The 24,060-nt window shown below is 45.8% G+C and overlaps 1 protein-coding gene across 16 annotated transcripts in view; it reads right to left on the bottom strand.

Annotated features, from left to right (window-relative positions):
- Positions 1–24,060, bottom strand: part of RBFOX2 (RNA binding fox-1 homolog 2) — a 641,301-nt gene that overhangs the window by 398,004 nt on the left and 219,237 nt on the right. For 2 of the 16 annotated variants that reach the window (XM_077276187.1, XM_077276178.1), the window contains exon 1: positions 4,078–4,304. The exons of 8 other annotated variants lie outside the window; for them this stretch is intronic. In XM_077276187.1, the coding sequence (XP_077132302.1) occupies positions 4,078–4,104 (27 nt within the window). In that variant the 5' untranslated portion in view covers positions 4,105–4,304. Of the gene's footprint in view, positions 1–4,077; positions 4,576–24,060 lie in introns of those variants that run through there. 6 more of the 16 variants (XM_077276183.1, XM_077276180.1, XM_077276179.1 and 3 more) reach the window with 6 other exon arrangements.

Here is a 24,060-nt window from a genome sequence, read left to right on the forward strand (position 1 = left end):
AGCCTTAAATTCTGGCAACAACTGCCTCGACGGATCCGTCACAAAGAGGATCCAGTGCTTCAGTTATTTACAATCTGCACAGGATCCGTCTTTTTCAACATTTTGACGGATTGTGACTGATTGTAAAAAACGGAAGGGTGAAAGAGGCCTAAGGCATCTTTATGTCCACTGTATTCGCTTTGCACAGCTGTGGTCACGCAGCGGTGCCTCTACTGCACCTAATGGACGATGCTGAAGACGCTTTCCTATTCGTCACTTTTTTCTTCTGCTTGTTTACAGGTTTGAGAACAAAAATCCCAATAATAACATACAATGCAGTGAGGCGCCCTGATGTGAAGACACTTCATAGCAGCTACAAAAATTATAAAACTGGCACAAAAATGTGCACTGAAGGGTGTTATTGAAAGGGTTAAATAACTTTTGCCCAATGATCTCACACTACATTAATTCAGATCACTCCAGCCTAGTCCAACGGGTCCTGGACACCAGAACTGACATCAATGTGGGCAAATAGCCAATTTTCACTGACCTGAATAAGTAACTGGGGTTTTTAAGGGGTTTAACGACAACCACTAACCCCCTTAAAACCCCAGTTACTTATTCAAGTCAGTGAAAATTGGCTATTTGCCCACATTGATGCCAGTTCTGGTGCCCAGGACATGTTGGGCCAGGCTGGAGTGATCTGAATTAATGTAGGGCATCACTATCTATGTCTGCAGTGTGAGATCAGGAGCCAACAGTGTTTAACCCATTCAATAACACTTTGATGCCCACCTTTGAAGCAGCTTTCAAGTGTAGTCACATCAGGGCACCTCGCAGCAGTGTAGTTTATTACTGTGATTTTAGATTTCTGTTAAACCTGTAAAAAAATAAAATAAAAAAAAAAAAAACACAATTGCAGAAGAAACCAACTTCAACATCTTAGCTAATGGTGGATTTTCTTGCATTAATGTTAGAGACATTTCTGCATCTGAAAACCAAACAATCTGCAAGATGGGGTATCCCCCTACACTGCAATAGAGGGCCCCCACATGCAGGGCAGAGCCTGGGAGGAACAGAGCACAGAAAGGTTCACATTTCCTCCGGGAAATAACCTCAGAGGTCACTGATCCCATGGTGTGCCCCGCCCCAGCAGCAGGGAGGAAGGCTCTGGGGGTTCACAAGAGAGTTTCCCCAACTTTGTACTTTCCTGGTTTCCCTCTCCTGGATGGTGAACAGCATAAAAGAATGGGAGCGGCTTTCCCCAACCCAACTGTCTTGTGGTATTTCTAGGAGATGATCATCTTTTAGAAGCCTTAGGCTACTTTCACACTTCCGTCTTTTTGCCTCCGTCGCAATGGCAAAAAAAAGGATCCTGCAAATGTGCCCGCAGGATCCGTTTTTTGCCATACACTTTAATGGACGTCGTGCGGATGCGTCGTGTTTTAGCGGTCCTGAAGAAGCCACCTAGCGGTGGCGATACGCGTCAGGCATCTCCACAGGCTCCCCGGTTCCTAGGCGTATTTGCACACACCATGTGCTGCTGTGGGTCTGTATAAGTGATTCAGTCATGCTGCACAGCCTTTATTAGTTTTTTTTAGCAATATTCATGTCTCAACATATAGGGCTTTCTGTTATTCATTAGGCAGCATCAGTGTTCAGCAGCCATGTTTAATGCTTACTTATTGTTATGTGATTGGAATACATTTCAGTGCAATTTATTGGCGTGTTATAAGCATACATATTTTTTAATATCTATGTATTCCCTAGGCCATTAACTGCAATGATGGCACTATTGTTGTGTTTATGACTTTGCATTCGCCTTGGGAGGGGTTGTCTCTGGCTTTATTGTAAGCTGTCTGGGTTTAACCATGTCAATGTTGTTTGACTTTTAATTGTTTTTAAACAAGTTTGTTGGTTTTTGTATTCAATAAAATTATTACTACTATATATCAGTGTAGTGATCCCCAGTGTTTGGTCTGCAGCTTTTTCTCTCTTTGTATTATGTTCTAATTTTTTGCATTGACCTTGGGAGTATCCCCCTAGTTATACTGTGGTGCCCTCCTTAATATAATTTGTTATAGTGTTTTAGCGGTCCGTCGTGACAAAAAAACGTTCAATGTAACTTTTTTGTCCGTCGGATTCGCCATTTCCGACCACGCATGCGCTGCCGGAACTCCGCCCCCTCCTCCCCGCTCATCACAATGGGCAGCAGATGCGTTGTAAATTTAGCACAACATCCGTCGGTACGTCGGGCCGACGGCCCCGTACCGACGGATGTGTGAAAGTAGCCTTACACTCAAGCCAAATACTCAGAAGAATGCCCAGTCTAGATTATCAGGCGGTGTCTCAATGCCGGAGCTGACCAAGGAAATGTCTCTTGTTAGCATGCCGATGACACCATCCTGTATGGCGGCAGAATGATCGTAGTAACATGGCCTGCCGATGAGACAGTCCTGTATGGGGTCAGAACGATCGTAGTAACATGGCACGCCGATGAGACAGTCCTGTATGGGGTCAGAACGATCGTAGTAACATGGCAAGCCGATAACACCGAGCCGTATGGGGGCAGAACGATCGTAGTAACATGGCAAGCCGATAACACCGAGCCGTATGGGGGCAGAACGATCGTAGTAACATGGCAAGCCGATAACACCGAGCCGTATGGGGGCAGAACGATCGTAGTAACATGGCAAGCCGATAACACCGAGCCGTATGGGGGCAGAACGATCGTAGTAACATGGCAAGCCGATAACACCGAGCCGTATGGGGGCAGAACGATCGTAGTAACATGGCAAGCCGATAACACCGAGCCGTATGGGGGCAGAACGATCGTAGTAACATGGCACGCTGATAACACCGAGCCGTATGGGGGCAGAACGATCGTAGTAACATGGCACGCCGATAACACCGAGCCGTATGGGGCAGAACGATCGTAGTAACATGGCACGCCGATAACACCGAGCCGTATGGGGTCAGAACGATCGTAGTAACATGGCACACCGATGAGACAGTCCTGTATGGGGTCAGAACGATCGTAGTAACATGGCACGCCGATAACACCGAGCCGTATGGGGGCAGAACGATCGTAGTAACATGGCAAGCCGATAACACCGAGCCGTATGGGGGCAGAACGATCGTAGTAACATGGCACACCGATGACACCGTGCTGTATGGGGGCAGAACGATCGTAGTAACATGGCACGCCGATGACACCGTGCTGTATGGGGGCAGAACGATCGTAGTAACATGGCACGCCGATGACACCGAGCTGTATGGGGGCAGAACGATCGTAGTAACAGTTGCTCTGTTCCCCTCAGTGCGCAGACACACACACAGGCTCCTGTACAGTACTAGTCTCCCCGTACACCGGGCAGCGATACACGGCACCACACTGCTCCATTCCGGCATCTGCGGCCACGACAGCCGCTCCAGTTCCGAGCTACCCGCCCAGTAACAGGGCAATCCTGCAATCCATACACTGCGCCCGGGGAAGCACGGAGCCCCGCTATACAGGACGATATACACCGGGAAAGCCTGGGCCAGATGGTCATTGCGTCACTGGCAATCTCCACAGGCGGCCAGCACCGTACTGTGAGAAATGACGTTGTAACGGTGCCCGGCGACACAAGGACAAGCGCCTGCAGCCAAATGGGGCCGCACGTTCTCCGCAGCAATAAGGTGCGGGCTCCTCCCGCCACATCCACACGACGTGCTGCTGTACGAGGGAATGGCCGAGCTCCACTCACAATAACCTTCAAATTGCAGTATGGCCCCCGCCCCCACCTCAGAAGACACCTAGTGGAACGTGGCCGGCGCAGGCAGTAATGCAGGGATCCCTGCGCACTCCCCGCAGCACCGGGCATACCCCGCCAGACGTGCCATGCATGCACCTGGGGCAGTCACCTGGGACCGGCGCCGCAATCACTGCCGAGCAGTCAGAGACAGAAAACGCACAAAGACAAAATGGGGAACGTCTGAAGACGGAGCTCCGCGCAGGGTCTGGCCGCACATGGGGCCAATTACACAAACACAAAGCATGGGAGGGGGCAGAGCGGCGCAATGGCCCAATATGGGCAGGACACACTGCAGCCTTACCTGCGAGACCATTTTATTCTTCTCCATAAACCAGCAGAGAAGGCAGCCCGTACGGCAGAGTGCGGAGCAGAGTGCGGCGCAGAGTGCTGACAGCAGAGTGCTGGGCTCCGGCTGCGATCTGCACGATTCTCGGCTGTCCTTGTGTACGGCTCCTTCCTTCCTTCCTTCCTTCCTTGCTTTCTTTGCTCCCTTTCTCTCAGGATCAAGCTCCTCCTTTTGACACCAGGGGCAATTTATCACTGCTCTGCCACTCCTCCTCCCTCCCCCTCCCGACTTGCTCCCAGTCCTCTCCTAGCTCTTCCTTCCCCTCCCCCTTCCTCTCCTGCCTGGCTCACTACAAGGGACCCATATCCCATTACACATGGCAGAGAGGGAGAGTGAAAGCAGAGGAGGCTGTGAGGCTGCTAGGAGCAGAGAATGTGCAGAGAGCGCAGCGAATGTGCAGAGAGCGCAGCAGGGCCACACAGTATGGCTGGGCAGGCCTGTCTGCAGCACACTGCACTGTGAGAAGACGGAGCATGTTACGCACATTGAGTATCCCAATGTTCGCTTCTGCTAAAAAAAATTCTCTTCTGTTTATCCTTGGCTGTGAAATCCCGGATTTGAATTTGATGAACTAAACCTTTTTTCAATTGCAACCTGACTTCTCTATTTAATGTGTGCCCGAGGTTACTATATGAACAACACTGAGATCCATCAACAATATGGAAAGCAGACGCTCAATGGGATAGATGAGGGGGGGATGGTAGGATGGAGCTGCAGGACAGTGGAGCAGCAAGCTGGGTGACAGGAAGCGGGGTAGAGGGAAGAGGGCCAGGGAGGCTAGTCCTGATCTGGTACACCCCAATAAGTTTGCTAAGGCTAGTTTCACACTAGCGTTAACCTGATCTGCGGCGGGCTGCAGACTTCCTCCGTGAAGCCCCGCCCCCCCTCCGCTGCTAGCTCCGCCTACTTCTGCATGCAGCCTGTCACGAGGTAAGCTCACCGACATCAGGGGCTTATTTACAGCATATATTTATAGATTTCTATATATATATTTCTATAGGGTTTATTATGAGTCCCCAAAAATAATGGAAGCAACTGAGAATATCCTCATAAAGCAAATAGATGAAGCCGCGACTCAAGGAGAAGCAGGGCCGGACTGGCCATCTGGCAATTCTAGCAAATGCCAGAAGGACCTGTCTGGTTGTGGGCTGCCTGGTCTGCTACGTTGTTAACAGAATCGGTGTTCATAAGACATCCATACTGTTAAGGGTATGTGCACACACTGCGGATTTCACTGCAGAACTGCAGCGTTTCCGCAGCTGCGGGTCTGCAGCGGTTTCCCATAAGTTCACAGTACAATGTGAACCTATGGGAAACAAAATCCGCAGTGCACATGCTGCGGAAAAAACGCGCGGAAACTCAGCGGTTTATATTCCGCAGCATGTTAATTCTTTGTGCGGATTCCGCTGCGGGTTTACACCTGCTCCAATAGAAAACTGCAGGTGCAAACCCGCAGCGGAAACCGCAATAGAAACCACGATAAATCCGCAGTAAAAACCGCAGCGGTTTTGCACTGCGGATTTATCAATTCCGCTGCGGAAAATTCCACAATGGAATCCGCAGCGTGGGCACAAGCCCTTAGAGTTGTTATGGAGCACAAAGTTGCTGACTCCATCACCTACCCCAGCAGGCCACATGTATCATTAGAAATATTGGTCTTGTAGAAAATCTTCCTTTCCTCCATCCAGGGTAATATTAGTAATATATCCCATCTGGTTCATGGGGACGGGGACAACATGGGCCTGTGTGATTTCAAGTGCCAGGGCTGAATTTCATCCCCAGTCCATACCTGAGGAGAAGTCATTATTATGGGGGACTTCAACTACCCTGAAATAGATTGGGGAACAGAAACCTGCAGTTCCAGCAAAGGTAATCGGTTTTTGACAACTATGAGAGACAATTACCTTTTACAACTGGGTCAGGACCCAACAAGAAGGGGGGCACTGCTAGACCTAATATTAACCAACAGGCCAGACCGCATATCAAATATAAGGGTTTGGGGTCACTTGGGGAATAGTGATCACAAAATAATAAGTTTTCATGTATCCTTTAATAAGCTGTGTAGTAGAGGGGTTACACGGCCACTAAACTTCAGGAGGGCAAATTTCCAACGGATGAGAGAGGATCTTGGTGCAATTAACTGGGACGATATCCTGAGACATAAAAATGCACAAAGAAAATGGGAGACATTTATTAGCATCCTGGATAGGACCTGTGCACAGTATATACCGTATGGGAATAAACATACTAGAAATAGGAGGAAACCAATATGGCTAAATAGAGCTGTAAGGGGAGCAATAAGTGACAAAAAGAAAGCATTTAGAGAATTAAAGGAAGTAGGTAGTGATGAGGCATTAAATAAATACAGAAAATTAAATAAATTCTGTAAAAAGCAAATCAAGGCAGCAAACAACGAGACAGAGAGACTCATTGCCAGAGAGAGTAAAAATAATCCCAAAATATTCTTTAACTATGTTAATAGTAAGAAACTAAAAAATGATAGTGTTGGCCCCCTTAAAAATAGTCTGGGTGAAATGGTGGATGAGGATGAGGAAAAAGCCAATATGCTAAATGACTTTTTTTCATCAGTATTTACACAAGAAAATTCCATGGCAGCCAATATGACTAGTGATAAAAATTCCCAATTAAATGTCACCTGCTTAACCCAGCAGGAAGTACAGCGGCGTCTAAAAATCACTAAAATTGACAAATCTCTGGGCCCAGATGGGATACACCCCAGAGTACTGCAGGAACTAAGTACAGTCATTGATAGACCATTATTTTTAATCTTTAAAAAGAGTCCATAATAACAGGGTCTGTACCACAGGACTGGCGTATAGCAAATGTGGTGCCAATATTTAAAAGGGACAAAAACTGAACTCGGAAATTATAGGCCAGTAAGCTTAACCTCCACTGTGGGTAAAATCCTGGAGGGCATTCTAAGGGCTCATTTCCACTTGCGAGGAAAATGGACGAGTGCAATCCGATAAACAAATCGGATTGCACTCGGACCAATGTTATTCAATAGGTGTCTTTTCATTTGCGATTTTTTTCTCAGCCGAAATTGGACTGAGAAAAAAATCGCAGCATGCTGCGTATTGCTGCGATTCTCGGACGAGACTCGCCAATGTACAGTTATATGAAAACGTTTGGGCACCCCTATTAATCTTAAACTTAATGTTTTATAAAAATTGTTTTTTTTGCAACAGCTATTTCAGTTTCATATATCTAATAACTGTTGGACACCGTAATGTTTCTGCCTTGAAATGAGGTTTATTCTGCTTAACAGAAAATGTGCAATCTGCATTCAAACAAAATTTGACAGGTGCATAAGTATGGGCACCTCACCAGAAAAGTGACATTAATATTTAGTAGATGCTCCTTTTGCAAAAATAACAGCCTCTAGTCGCTTCCTGTAGCTTTTAATGAGTTCCTGGATCCTGGATGAAGGTATTTTTGACCATTCCTCTTTACAAAACAATTCCAGTTCAGTTAAGTTTGATGGTCGCCGAGCATGGACAGCCCTCTTCAAGTGATCCCACAGATGTTCAATGATATTCAGGTCTGGGGACTGGGATTGCCATTCCAGAACAGTGTGATTGCTCCTCTGCATGAATGCTTGAGTAGATTTGGAGCTAGGTAGCTACGTTCCCCTGCTTCCCATTCATTCCCCACTTTTTACAGTCAGGAGCACAGCTGCATTAGCAGGCTCCTGGCTGTAAAATTATTTAACCCCTTCAGACGGATTTACAGCGTGGGACAAGACTAAAGGAGGGAAGGTATGGGATATTGATGATTTTTTATTTTAACTTTGTTTCAGGTGACAAGGGTCTTCAATTGGATTAAGAGTATAATAAACTATTACAACACCCTGTGTCTTTATTTCATTAAAATACTTTATTCCTAATGTGTGTGTTTTATTAACCACTTACTAGTATTGGATTAATAATGGATAGGTGTCTTATTGACACCTCTCCATTATTAACCAGGCTTAATGTCACCTTACAATAGCAAGGTGACATTAACCCTTTATTACCCCATATCCCACCGCTACACAGGAGTGGGAAGAGAGTGACCAAGTGCCAGAATAGGTGCATCTTACAGATGCGCCTTTTCTGGGGTGGCTGGGGGCAGATGTTTTTAGCCGGGGGGGGGGGTAAATAACCATGGTCCCTCTCTAGGCTATTAATATCTGCCCTCAGTCACTGGCTTTACCACTCTGGCGGAGAAAATTGCGCGGGAGCCCACGCCAATTTTTCCCGTGATTTAACCCTTTATTTTAACAGCTAGAGCCCCCAAATTTTACACACAGACACTTCTTACATTAGTAGTCAGGAATATGTAATAAAATAAGGGATATGAAATGGTTTACTGTATGTAAACCATGTCTCACATCCTGTCGGGTTTGTGAAGGAGATAGCAAAAGCCGGCAATTGAATTACCGGCTTTTCTGCTATCTAGCGCTGTATGAAATATATATATATATATGTATATATATGTATATATATATATAAATAAATATATGTATGTCTCACTGACATATATACACATATTCTAACCTGTCAGTGTGATTTCACTGTACACCGCGCTGAATTACCGACTTTTCAAAGGACACCGGTGCGTAAAAATCGCACAGCAATACGGATGTCATACGGATGTTGCGATAAAAAAAAATATTGCATGACGATCGCATGATTTTCCTCCGTTTTTTCGGTCCGTAAATCGGACCGTTTTTTTTCTCGCAAGTGGAAATGAGCCCTTAGAGATACTATTCAGGAGTATCTGAAGAGGAATAACCTCATGAACCAATACCAACATGGGTTTACTAGGGGCCGTTCCTGTCAGACTAATCTGATCAATTTCTATGAAGAGGTAAGTTCCGGACTGGACCAAGGGAACCCAGTAGACGTAGTGTACGTGGACTTTTCAAAAGCTTTTGATACGGTGCCACACAAAAGGTTGATACATAAAATGAGAACAATGGGGATAGGGGAAAATATGGGTAAGTGGTACCACAGGGGTCAGTATTGGGCCCTCTTCTTTTTAACATATGTATTAATGACCTTGTAGGGGGCATACAGAGTAGAATTTCAATATTTGCAGATGACACTAAACTCTGCAGGGTAATCAATACAGAAGAGGACAATTTTATACTACAGGAGGATTTATGTAAACTAGAAGCTTGGGCTGATAAATGGCAAATGAGCTTTAATGGGGATAAATGTAAGGCCATGCACTTGGATAGAGCAAATAAGATGTATAATTATGTGCTTAATTGTAAAACACTGGGCAAAACGGTCAATAAAAAAGACCTGGTTGTATAGGTGAACGACAAACTCACATTAAAGGTACCTTCACATTAAGCGACGCTGCAGCGATATCGACAACAATGCCGATCGCTGCAGCGTCGCTGTGTGGTCGCTGGAGAGCTGTCACACAGACAGCTCTCCAGCGACGCCGAAGTCCCCTGGTAACCAGGGTAAACATCGGGTTACTAAGCGCAGGGCCGCGCTTAGTAACCCGATGTTTACCCTGGTTACCAGCGTAAATGTAAAAAAAAAGAAACACTACATACTTACATTCCGGTGCCTGTCGCGTCCGCTTCCCTGCATTGTGTGAGCGCCGGCCATAAAGCACAGCGGTGACGTCACCGCTGTGCTTTGCCTTACGGCCGGCACTGACACATTCAGTGCAGGAAGCTCTGAGCAGCAGCGCGGACGCCGGGGGACGTGACAGACATCAGTGGGTGAGTATGTAGTGTTTTTTTTTTTTACTTTTACAATGGTAACCAGGGTAAACACCGGGTTACTAAGCGCGGCCCTGCGCTTAGTAACCCGATATTTACCCTGGTTACCATTGTAAAACATTGCTGGCATCGTTGCTTTTGCTGTCAAACACGACGATACACGCCGATCTGACGATCAAATAAAGTTCTGGACTTTCAGCAACGACCAGCGATATCACAGCGGGAATCCAGATCGCTGCTGAGTGTCAAACACAACGATATCGCTATCCATGACGCTGCAACGTCACGGATCGCTATCGTTATCGCTGTAAAGTCGCTTAGTGTGAAGGTACCTTTAGTGGCCGCAGCTGCTACAAATGCAAATAAAATAATGGGATGCATTAAAAAGATGCATAGATGCTCATGAGGAGAACATAATTTTACCTCTATACAAGTCACTAGTTCGACCACACTTAGAATACTGTGCACAGTTCTGGTCTCCGGTGTATAAGAAAGACATAGCTGAACTGGAGCGGGTGCAGAGAAGAGCGACCAAGGTTATTAGAGGACTGGGGGGTCTGCAATACCAAGATAGATTATTACACTTGGGGCTATTTAGTTTGGAAAAACGAAGACTAAGGGGTGATCTCATTTTAATGTATAAATATGAGGGGACAGTACAAAGACCTTTCTGATGATATTTTTACTCTTAGACCTGAGACAGGGACAAGGGGGCATCCTCTACGTCTGGAGGAAAGAAGGTTTAAGCATAATAACAGATGCAGATTCTTTACTGTAAGAGCAGTGAGACTATTGAACTTTCTGCCTTATGATGTAATGAGTGATTCATTACTAAAATTTAAGAGGGGACTGGATGCCTTTCTTGAAAAGTATAATGTTACAGGTTATATATACTAGATTCCTTGATAGGGCGTTGATCCAGGGAACTAGTCTGATTGCCGTATGTGGAGTCGGGAAGGTTTTTGTTCCCCAATGTGGCTTTTACTCTTTGCCACATGGTTTTTTTTGCCTTCCTCTGGATCAACATGTTAGAGCATGTTAGGTTAGGCTATGGGTTGAACTAGATGGATTTAAAGTCTTCCTTCAACCTCAATAACTATGTTACATCTGCAGCGTCCAACCCGCAGCGGCCAGATGTTACAGCATAGTGGATGAGATTTCAAGAAATCCCATGTCCACCATGCGTGCACGGACGCCTCGGCTTCCCTACGGAGATGGATATGCAGTGCTTTCCAGACCACAGCATGTCTATTTATCTTGCAGAGACGCTCAGTCAGGGACGCCGCTACCATGAGGCGACTTGATCTCTTTGCTTCAGGCGGCAGAAGAGAGGGGGCGGCAGATTCTGTAACTGGATTTGCGCTGCTAGGTTTTTTTTTTTTTTTTTTTTGTTTGTTTTTTTTTAAACTCCGGGGTCAAGTGCCCGCCCCCCCTCCCTCCCTGAAGACGTAATACTCACCTTCCTCCAGCGGTGGCTGCAACTGTGTCTCTGTCTTGTCTCAGCGCCGGCAGTGCGTCCTGTCTTCAGCGGTCACATGGTACCGTCATTAAGGTCATGAATATGCGCATATTCATCACCTTAATGAGCGCTACCATGTGACCGCTGAAGACAGGAAGGAAGACACTGCAGAGATGCCGGGAAGTTCTGCGCCGCCCGGTGAGAGGTGAGTATGACAGGGAAAAAGTATGGGGGAGCCACGCACGCAGGGGAGAAGGATGGGGGAGCCATGAAAGCAGGGGAGAAGAATGGGGGAGCCATGAAAGCAGGGGAGAAGAATGGGGGAGCCATGAATGCATGGGAGAAGGATGGGGAGCCATGAACGCAGGGGAGAAGGATGGGGGAGCCATGAACGCAGGGGAGAAGGATGGGGGAGCCACGCACGTAGGGGAGAAGGATGGGGGAGCCACGCACGCAGGGGAGAAGGATGGGGGAGCCACGCACGCAGGGGAGAAGGATGGGGGGGCCACGCACGCAGGGGAGAAGGATGGGGGGGCCACGCACGCAGGGGAGAAGGATGGGGGAGCCACGCACGCAGGGGAGAAGGATGGGGGAGCCATGCACGCAGGGGAGAAGGATGGGGGAGCCACGCACGCAGGGGAGGAGGATGGGGGAGCCACGCACACAGGGGAGGAGGATGGGGGAGCCACGCACGCAGGGGAGGAGGATGGGGGAGCCACGCACGCAGGGGAGGAGGATGGGGGAGCCACGCACGCAGGGGAGGAGGATGGGGGAGCCACGCACGCAGGGGAGGAGGATGGGGGAGCCACGCACGCAGGGTGGTAGGATGGGGGAGCCACGCACACAGGGTGGGAGGATGGGGGCGCCACGGACACAGGGTGGGAGGATGGAGTATAAATATGGAGTATAAATACTAGGCCCTATAGGGGGGACACAGTGTGTATAGAAAGGAGAGGTCAGTGTAAAGAGCATGTACCATAAGAGGGACAGTGTGGGGGTCATATTTTGTGCAGACAATATAGTGAGGGGCAATTTTTCATTCAGGAGCATTATAATGACACTTGTATCTTTAAGGGCATCATGTGGAGACTTTCTGCAAAAGAGCGGAGAAGATGGAAGTCTGCAGAGACGGCTGTGGATGAGAAAACGCATCATGGGGTCTGGACAAGATGAAGAAAAGGAGAACGACTCCAGAGACAACGTCATCTATAAGGTACCTGGATGTAAATGTTATTTGTGATACTGACTAACATGTTTTTATTTGTTAGGAGCATTAAAGGGGATGTCCAGGTTTGTAATGAGTCTGCAGTCATTCTTTGTGACTGCAGACTTCTGAGCTCTCACAGTGCGCCCTGCAAGCTGTCAGGATTCTCTCCTGCCGGCGATTTACATACATGCAGTCACGTGGTAACTAGACATGTGTGGCCCCACTCTATGAAAATGAACTGAGCGAGGCCGGGCACGTCTAGTCGGAATGTGGTCAGAAGTATACAAATCACATGCTTGTGCTGACATGACCGTCCACCGGCCAGGGAGAATCCTAAAAGTGTGCAGTGCATGAGTTGTGAGAATTCAGAAGCTGCGATGTCAGGATTCAGCTCTGCAGGTTCCAGCAGTCATCACATGGACACTTCACTCATATGCGATTTTCATACTCATGGTCCTGTGACAACGAGCTTCTCTTCCCGCTTCTCTCAGTTTTTCACTGAACATTGAGAGCATTAGGGAGAGGAGCTCGTGGGTACATGACTGAGTGTGCAAATCGCATATGTCCTTGGTGGAGGGGGTGCCAAAATGAATTCTTGCCCCTGGTGCCAGAAACCCTAGATACACCTCTGCTGGTATGCTACTGTGAGCAGCGATTACCGGGTTCGGTGGAGGGATGTGTGTGCACAGGCAGTGAGGCAGGGACTGTGTGTGTGTGTGGGGGGGGGGGGGGGGCGCCGCCATTTTTCCTTTCGCCTCAGGCAGCAGAGAGGCTAGGTTCACCCCTGCGCTCAGTCTCCACAAGATTAATATAACCGGTCCATGTATAAGACGCGGTGATTCCGCATGGTTCAATGAACACATGCGGAATCACCTGCGATCAATAGCCGGCAGCACTTTGGAAGGAGAAGACATGTGCTGCATCCAAAGCCCTGCCGATTATGGACCGTGAGAACATACCCTTAATGATCCTACATAAGCTGGTCTGTGTGTCTGTCTGTCTTTATTTAATATTAATGTGGGTATCTGGCTGAAGAGATTGAACAAGGAAATTACATCACAATTTTTTTTTTTATAATATATCTTTATTTAGCTCCATGGATTTACAAAAACGCAAGAAAATCTGCATGAAAAAAGTGCAGATTTTCAACTGCATTTTCTATCAAGAAGCAGAAACCGCACAGAATTTTACACAAGCAAATCTGCAACGTGCGCACATAGCCTTAGAGTTAAAAGTCGACCAGCGATTTCTAATTTTTCCAACAAAATTTACAAAACCCCTTTTTTTTTTTTTTTAGGGAACACCTCACATTTAGAGTGACAGCATATGGCAGAAAAAAAGAGACCATTCTAAAAACTACACCCCTCAAGGTGAATGTGGCTTTGAGCAAGAAGTTTATTAACCCTTCAGGTTTTTCACAGGAATTAATAGAATGTTGAAGAAAAAAAAAATGAACATTTCCCATTTTTTCACAAAACTGTTACCTATTTTCACAAGCGTAACAGGAGAAAATGGATACCAAAATTTCCTGTACAATTTCTCCTGAGTACGCCAATACCCCATATGTGGGGCAAAACTATTGTTTGGGTGCATGGCATGGCTCAGAAGGGACTTTTGGACTTTCTTAACTCAAAAATTACTGGAATAAGTAGCGGACACGTTTCGACAGCCCCTGATGTGCCTAAACAGTGGAAACGCCCCACAAGTGACCCCATTTTGGAAACTAGACCCCTCACGGTACTTACCGTATACAGTACAGACCAAAAGTTTGGACACACCTTCTCATTTAAAGATTTTTCTTTATTTTCATGACTATGAAAATTGTAAAGTCACACTGAAGGCAAAAACTATGAATTAACACATGTGGAATTATATACTCAACGAAAGAGTGTGAAACAATTAAAATTATGTCTTCTATTCTAGGTTCTTCAAAGTAGCCACCTTTTGCTTTGATGACTGCTTTGCACACTCTTGGCATTCTCTTGATGAGCTTCCAGAGGTAGTCACCGAGAATGGCTTTCACTTCACAGGTGTGCCGTGTCAGGTTTAATAAGTGGGATTTCTTGCCTTATAAATGGTGCTGGGACCATCAGATGTTGTTGTGCAGAAGTCTGGTGGATACACAGCTGATAGTCCTACTGAATAGACTGTTAGAATTTGTAGTATGGCAAAGAAAAAGCAGCTAAGTAAAGAAAAACGAGTGGCCATCATTACTTTAAGAAATGAATGTCACTCAGTCCCAAAAATTGGGAAAACTTTGAAAGTGTCCCCAAGAGCAGTGGCAAAAACTATCAAGCGCTACAAAGAAACTGGCTCACATGAGAACCACCCCAGGAAAGGAAGACCAAGAGTCACCTCTGCCTCTGAGGATAAGTTTATCCGAGTCACCAGCCTCAGAAATCGCAGGTTAACAGCAGCTCGGATTAGAGACCAAGTCAATGCCACACAGAGTTCTAGCAGCAGACATATCTCTACAACAACTGTTAAGAGGAGACTTTGTGCAGCAGGCCTTCATGGTAAAATTGCTGCTAGGAAACCACTGCTAAGGACAGGCAACAAGCAGAAGAGACTTGTTTGGGCTAAAGAACACAAGGAACTGACATTAGACCAGTGGAAATCTGGGCTTTGGTCTGATGAGTCCAAATTTGAGATCTTTGGTTCCAACCACCGTGTCTTTGTACGACACAGAAAAGGTGAACGGATGGACTCTACATGCCTGGTTCCCACCATGAAGCATGGAGGAGGAGGCGTGATGGTGTGGGGGTGCTTTGCTGGTGACACTGTTGGAGATTTATTCAAAATTGAAGGCATACTGAACCAGCATGGCTACCACAGCATCTTGCAGCGGCATGCTATTCCATCTGGTTTGCGTTTAGTTGGACCATCATTTATTTTTCAACAGGACAATGACCCCAAACACACCTCCAGGCTGTGTAAGGGCTATTTGACCAAGAAGGAGAGTGATGAGGTGCTACGCCAGATGACCTGGCCTCCACAGTCACCAGACCTGAACCCAATCGAGATGGTTTGGGGTGAGCTGGACGCCCATAATGCTGTGTAGAGGGCAGTTGTGGGAACATCATATTGTGTATAGAGTGACTGTGGGTGTATTATACTGTATATAGGGGAGCTGTTTGCCCATCATAATGTATATAAAGGAGTTGTACATTGAGGACTCAGGGGACTTTAGTAGATGTTAACTGGGCACTTAAGAAGCATCATTGTTATAGGGGCACTTAGAGTATTATGGCAGTCATGTGCACAAGGGGCATTATTAGGCCATGTTCACACTTTGCGGCGTCCCTCTGCGGGTTCTCCCGCAGCGGAATTGATAAATCTGCAGGGCAAACAGCTGCGGGTTGTAAACCGCTGCGTTTCTGCGCGGTTTTTCCCGCAGCATGTGCACTGCGGTCTGCGGTTTTCATAGGGTTTACATGTTAATGTAAATGCAATGGAAACTGCTGCGGACCCGCAGCATCAAAATCGCCGCGGATCCGCGGTAAAAACCGCAAAGTGTGAACGTGGCCTTACTTTCTAGGGGAAAAATGTGGATACTGTTTTCAAGTGCATTTGCACAGTGCATTAATATTTTCTAGAGGGGGCAATTTTACCATATAGAGGGCACAAAGGCATTATTACTATTTAAAGGGCACAGTGGTGGCATTATTATGTACGGCAGTAAAAGGAGTGCTGTTTTTGTACCACACAGCAGGTGCAGTAATAGGGACACATACGGCAGCAGCGGTTCAGTATTGGGGTATCAGGGGCAGTAATAGGGACACATACGGCAGCAGAGGCTCAGTATTGGGGTATCAGGGTCAGTAATAGGGACACATACGGCAGCAGCGGCTCTATATTGGGGTATCAGGGTCAGTAATAGGGACACATAGGCAGCAGCGGCTCAGTATTGGGGTATCAGGGGCAGTAATAGGGACACATACGGCAGCAGAGGCTCAGTATTGGGGTATCAGGTGCAGTAATAGGGACACATAGGGCAGCAGTGGCTCAGTATTGGGGTATCAGATGCAGTAATAGGGACACATATGGCAGCAGCGGCTCAGTATTGGGGTATCAGGTGCAGTAATAGGGACACATACGGCAGCAGCGGCTCGGTATTGGGATATCAGGGGCAGTAATAGGGACACATACGGCAGCAGCGGCTCAGTATTGGGGTATCAGGGGCAGTAATAGGGACATATACGGCAGCAGCGGCTCAGTATTGGGATATCAGGGGCAGTAATAGGGACACATACGGCAGCAGCGGCTCAGTATTGGGGTATCAGGTGCAGTAATAGGGACACATACGGCAGCAGCGGCTCAGTATTGGGGTATAAGGTGCAGTAATAGGGACACATACGGCAGCAGCGGCTCAGTATTGGGGTATCAGGTGCAGTAATAGGGACACATACGGCAGCAGCGGCTCAGTATTGGGGTATCAGGGGCAGTAATAGGGACATATACGGCAGCAGCGGCTCAGTATTGGGATATCAGGGGCAGTAATAGGGACACATACGGCAGCAGCGGCTCAGTATTGGGGTATCAGGTGCAGTAATAGAGACACATACGGCAGCAGCGGCTCAGCATTGGGGTATCAGCAGGATGAGGAGTTTGTGCAGGTTGGGAATAGATGGTGATGAGGCTGAAATATGAGAAGTGAAATTTGTCTTTGTTGTATTCTCTGCAGACGAGTTGTGGCTGGAGAAGTTGTCATGTCGGTCTGGGCCAGATGAAAAAGATGGGACAAGTGAACAATTCCATCAGAAAGAAAGTAATCTGTAAGTCATTATCTGTAACTGTGCTGTGATCTCTTATATGTTATGCAGAGCTGATATCTACTGCTATATGGTAACGATATGGCGTTAATACAGATCTTGGCCTTTGTAGAGATTTTTGGTGGCTCAGTGGTTAAGCACTGTTGCCTTGCAGCGCTGGGGTCATGAGTTCAAATCCCACCAATGACAACATCTGCAAGGAGTTTGTATGTTCTCCCCGTGTTTGTGTGGGTTTCCTCCGGTTTTCTGGTTTCCTCCCACATTCCAAAGACTCATAGGGAATGTAGATTGTGAGCCCCAATGGGGACAGTGATGATAACGTCTGTAAAGACCTGTGGTGCTATATCAGTGAGTGAAATAAATACATAAATATTAGCTCATTGGTATCTGACCCTTTGCATCACTGTCCATCAGCTACTGTGTATGAAGAGGCCGCAGCACCATGTAGAGCGCAGCATAATCTTCATTATCTATGATACCCCACTCTGTGTGTAAAATAGCAGTTTTGCCCGCTCCTACACCTAAGAGCAATAAATAGAACTGAGCTGTAATGCTGGATAGAGCTGTGATTATATGTTATATAGTTGTGTTACACGCACCTCACTTCTTGTGACCTACAGGTGCACAAAGATATTATACAGTCACCATGTGACAAGTGGGCCTGTGTGACTTCAAATGCCAGGGCTGAATTTTAGTCCCAGTCCGGCCCTGGTCCCTATTGCCAAAAGTGGCCACCAGTGTAGCCAACTGTTCACACATTTTGTGTAGTCCCTCCCTTTCCTGTCCAAGGGCAAATTGAAAAGCATCCTTCGAAATAAAGTCCAGGTACTCTCCAGTCCAGGAACCTGTTGGGACCCAGAAGTAAGGGCCGTCCTCGATAAGTACTGGGGGATTCTCAGGATATGGATTTAAAGAACAGCATAGGGCGAGCACCGCAGATATCATTCCTTAGGAACTGCCAAATTGAAGATTGGTGGTCCATAGCCATTTCTCTCCACCACTGGAGCAGATGATGTGAGGGCCCCCCCATGTATATCATGGGGGGTACATGGTTACACAGACTCTGTACAGAATAAAATCTATTTTATCAATTTTGTGGTAGTATGTTTTTTAGTCAGATGGAATAGGTCAAAAAGTTGTTTGAGTCAGCTGTGCAAGGGCACAAGCAGGTTGGAACTGGTTTGAAGCAGATGCTCTGCGCAGTCTTTTCAAATGATGTGATTGAAAATCTCCCGCACTTTTGCGGGCCACCAAACTAGTTAAACCCAGGACTGGGCATTAGCTGGCATTCTCTCACCAAAGAAGATAGAAGACACATGGAGAATTTGATCAAGCAGCTGATAAGAAGAGCGGGTGAAGCAGGCGGCGAGGACTGGCTGAAGAAGTGCCTAGAGGATTCAACGCATCATACAGCTGATGAAGAAAGAAGATTATCCCCGAATGAAGATGAGGAGAATGCGGTGATCGGACCGGTGGAGGCAAAAAAGTGCAGGCAGGAGAGCTATGTAAAACCTAAGAGAAAGAGCCGTTGCACTTACCGCCGCCGCAGGCTGCAGGCTGTCAGAAAGAGGAATGACGTCAAGAGGAAGTCGCCGCCCATGCCCAGTTCAAAGACCAAGTCGTCCCAGCGATTGCCATAGGTGGGCGCCGGCAGAAGCAGAAGTGATCAGCCAGGATCCAGCGCATCGCCAGAAACAAGCAAAGACACAGTCTCAAGTACAGGCCGGGCAGTCACCAAGGCTTGGGCCACTCTCCTCAGACCGAGGGAGGAGCAGAAGAGCCTCATCATCCGCAGGAGCATGGTGCGATGAGGTGAAAGATTATTCAGAGGACGAATCGCCGGCCAGGGTTTAAGAAAATTGGGGCGGCAGAGCTTGCCTCAACAGGAGGCTGCAAGCGCTTTTGATGATCTTAGCATTCCAGGATCCGATCAGTATCATGGAACAGAAAGGAGATATTTAATGTCCCATTATCTGTCCCTCCTGTTTATGATCAGCTAGATTATTTAAAGCATGCTTTAAAGAACATAGTTGTAGACACTTTAGAAGAATCATATTTTAGAAGTAGCACAGGGCTTCCGTTAAATACAATCCTTGGCAAAAAATTGTGTAATCACCGACCTTGGAGGATGTCCATTCAGTTGTTTAATTTTGTAGAGAAAAAAAAGTAGATCACAGACATGGCACAAAACTAAAGTCATTTTAAATGGCAACTTTCTGGCTTTAAGAAACAGTAAAAGAAAATCAAGAACAAAAAATGTGGTAGTCAGTAATGGTTACTTTTTTTTTTCAACAAAGCATAGGGTAAAAATGATGGAGTCACTCAATTCTGAGGGAAAAAATTATGGAATCATGAAAAACAAACAAAAAAACATATGGTAGATATGGAAAAAAAATAGTATACACTGGCGCTGCACTGACGGAACAGTAGAGAGGGAGAACTAGGTAAAAAAGAGGGGGGGGGGAAGAGGGAGAAAGGGAAATGGAGCTGCTGGTGAGATAGCAGGGTCTGTGCTGCACCCTGTCTAAAATAAAACAATATAAAATGTAATAATAAATCACCTGCGCTTATGGAGTAATGCTGATGGTACATACACTACGGTTCTGCTTGCAATAAAAAGCCCGAACAAAGTGCACTTCAGATCAAGTGTAAAATTTAATAAACTTGTTGTGCCTCCGAGCCTAGCGGGGTAGTGACTGATCCACTGTTAGCTAATGGTGTCGAGGTACTGGTTAGCATACACACATACACTTACTGATTACAGTGGTGAGGGTGGCTGCATGGATCAATGGATGTCCGTACTCCTTTGAAGGAGTGATTCCTTCGAAACGCGTCGGATTGGTTGCCCTGTTACGCGCCCGCCCACCTTGTGACGTCACTATCCTTGCCACGCCCCCTACACACTGCTACTGCTCCGGCGTTGCTTCCGGCCGGGGCACGCTAGGAGTTGGCGGTTCTTGTTCCTGCTTGACGCTCAGCGAGCAGAAACACTGTTTGGAGACAGCTGGTCCCGAAACTACTCACGGTGCAGCCCGGCACATTAATCCCCAAAGGAGTACGGACATCCATTGATCCACGCAGCCACCCTCACCACTGTAATCAGTAAGTGTATGTGTGTATGCTAACCAGTACCTCGGCATCATTAGCTAACAGTGGATCAGTCACTACCCCGCTAGGCTCGGAGGCACAACCAGTTTATTAAATTTTACACTTGATCTGAAGTGTACTTTTTTCGGGCTTTTTATTGCAAGCAGAACCGTAGTTTATGTACCATCAGCATTGCTCCATAAGCGCAGGTGATTTATTATTACAAACAAAAAAAAACACATTACTAGTATTTTGTTGCACTACCTCTGGCTTTTATAACAGCTTGCAGTCTCTGAGGCATGGACTTAATGAGTGTCAAACAGTACTCTTCATCAATCTGGCTCCAACTTTCTCTGATTGCTGTTGCCAGATCAGCTTTGCAGGTTGGAGCCTTGTCATGGACCATTTTCTTCAACTTCCACCTAAGATTTTCAATTGGATTGAGATCCGGACTATTTACAGGCCATGACATTGACCTTATGTGTCTTTTTTCAAGGAATGTTTGCACAGTTTTTGCTCTATGGCAGGATGCATCATCTTGAAAAATGATTTCATCATCCCCAAACATTCTTTCAATTCATGGGATAAGAAAAGTGTCCAAAATATCAATATAAACTTGTGCATTTATTAAATATGTAATGACAGCCATCTCCCCAGTGCCTTTACATGACATGCAGCCCCAGGGTATCATCAATAACTGTGGAAATTTGCATGTTCTCTTCAGGCAGTCATCTTTATAAATCTAATTGGAACGGCACAAACAAAAGTTCCAGCATCATCACCTTGCCCAATGCAGATTCGCGATTCATCACTGAATAGGACTTTCATCCAGTCATCCAAGGTCCACGATTGCTTTTCCTTAGCCCATTGTAACCTTGTTTTCTTCTGTTTAGGTGTTAATAATGGCTTTCGTTTAGCTTTTCTGTATGTAAATCCCATTTCCTTTAGGCGGTTTCCTACAGTTCGGTCACAGACGTTGACTCCAGTTTCCACCCATTCGTTCCTCATTTGTTTTGTTGTGCATGTCCTGTTTTGGAGACATATTGCTTTAAGTTTCCGGTCTTGTTGCTATGAGGTCTTCCTTGGTCTACCAGTATGTTTGCCTTTAACCCCTTAAGCCCCAATGGTGGTTTGCACGTTAATGACCGGGCCAATTTTTACAATTCTGACCACTGTCCCTTTATGAGGTTATAACTCTGTAACGCTTCAACGGATCCAGGTGATTCTGACAATGTTTTCTCGTGACATATTGGGCTTCATGAGAGTGGTAAAATTTATTTGATATTACCTGTGTTTATTTGTGAAAAAAAATTAAATTTGGCGAAAATTTCACAATTTTCCAACTTTGTGATTTAAGGGCATAAAAATTCAGAGATATGTCACACAAAATACTTAATAAGTAACATTTCCCACATGTCTACTTTACATCAGCACAATTTTGGAACCAACATTTTTTTTGTTAGGGAGTTATTAGGGTCAAAAGTTGACCAGCAATTTCTCATTTTTACAACACCATTTTTTTTTAGGGACCACATCTCATTTGAAGTCATTTTGAGGGGCCTATATGATAGAAAATAACCAAGTGTGACACCATTCTAAAAACTGCACCCCTCAAGGTGCTCAAAACCACATTCAAGAAGTTTATTAACCCTTCAGGTGTTTCACTGGAACACCTAACCCTAACTTTAGCCCCAACCCTAACTTTAGCCCCAACCCTAACTCTAGCCCTAACCTTAATGGGAAAATGAACATAAATACATTTTTTTAATTTTATTATTTTTCCCTAACTAAGGGGGTCATGGGGGGGGGGGATTTACTTTTAGAGGATTTCTATGATTGGCAGCTGTCACACAGTAAAAGACGCTTTTTATTGCAAAAAACAGTTTTTGCATCTCCACATTTTGAGAACTATACTTCTACCATATTTTGGTCCACAGAGTCATGTTCTTGTTTTTTGCGGTGCGAGTTGACGTTTTTATTGGTAACATTTCGGGCACGTGACATTTTTGATCACTTTTTATTCCAATTTTTGTAAGGCAGAATGACCAAAAACCAGCTATTCATGAATTTCTTTTGTGGGGGGCGTTTATACCGTTCCATGTTTGGTAAAATTGATAAAGCAGTTTTATTCTTCGGGTCAGTACGATTACAGCGTTACCTCATTTATATCATTTTTTTATGTTTTGGCGCTTTTATACGATAAAAACTATTTTGTAGAAAAAATAATTTTTGCATAGCTTTATTCTGAGGAATATAACTTTTTAATTTTTTCGCTGATGCTGTATGGCGGCTCATTTTGCAGGACAAGATGAGGTTTTCAGGGGTACCATGGTTATTTATATCAGTCTTTCGGCGGTATGATAAAGCGTTGTTTTTTTCCTTTTTTTTTTTACGTGTTCACTGAAGGGGTTAACTAGAGGGACAGTTTTATAGGTCGGGTCGTTACGGATGCGGCGATACTAAATATGTGTACATTTATTGATTTTTTTTTATTTAAAGAAATGTATTTATGGGACCAAATTTTTTTTTCCTTATTTATTATTATTATTAATTTATTTTTTTTACACATCTAAATATTTTTTTTTTACTTTATCACATTGTCCCAGGGAGGACATCACTATATAGTGACAGATCGCTGATCTGACACTTTGCAGAGCACTGTGTCAGATCAGCGATCTGATGTGCATTGCTCCAGGTTTACAGGTGCCTGCTGTGAGCAGGCGCTTGTAAGCCCCTCCCTGCAGGATCCGGAAGTAGCCTAGCGGCCATTTTGGATCCGGGGCCTACAGGGAGGAGATGCTCATTACAAGGTGAGCACATCGCCTTGTGCCGAGGGTCTCAGGGAAGCCCGCAGGGAACCCCCTCCCTGCATGATGCTTCCCTATGCCCCCAGAATGCTGTGATCATGTTTGATCGCAGTGTTTCGGGGGTTAATGTGCCAGGAGCGGTCCGTGACCGCTCCTGGCATAGTGCTGGATGTTAGCTGCGATAGTCAGCTGACACCCGGCCACGCTCCCCCCCTTGAGCGCGGCCGATTGCATATGATGTACTATCCCGTCACTGGGAATTAAGTCCCAGGTCGCCTCGACAGGATAGTACGTCATATGGGATTAAGGGGTTAACAACCTTCCCATGTTTGTATTTGGTCCAGATTTTAGACACAGCTGACTGAACAACCAACATCGTTTGCAACATTGCATGATGATATACCCTCTTAAGAGTTTGATAATCCTTTTCCTTTGTTTCAATTGACATCTCTCGTGTTGGAGCAATGATTCATGTCAGTCCACTTGGTGCAACAGCTCTCCAAGGTGTGATCACTCCATGGTGTGATTAGATGCAGACTAACGAGCAGATCTAATTTGATGCAGGTGTTAGTTTTGGGAATCAATATTTACAGGGTGATTCCGTAATTTTTCCCTCAATTGAGTGACTCCCTAACTTTTCCCCTATGCATGGTTTAAAAAAAGTAACCATTACTGACTGCCACATTTTTTGTTCTTGATTTTGTTTAGTGTTTCTTAAAGCCAGAAAGTTGCCATTTGAAATGACTTTAGTGTTGTTCCATGTCGGTGATCTGCTTTTTTGCTACAAAGTTAAACAACTGAATGAACATCATCCAAGGATGATTACATAATTTTTGCCAGGGGTTGTAGGTCTGACAAAC

The sequence above is a fragment of the Ranitomeya variabilis genome, chromosome 8 (genome assembly GCF_051348905.1).
Source record: "Ranitomeya variabilis isolate aRanVar5 chromosome 8, aRanVar5.hap1, whole genome shotgun sequence".
In the NCBI taxonomy this organism is placed as follows: domain Eukaryota; kingdom Metazoa; phylum Chordata; class Amphibia; order Anura; family Dendrobatidae; genus Ranitomeya; species Ranitomeya variabilis.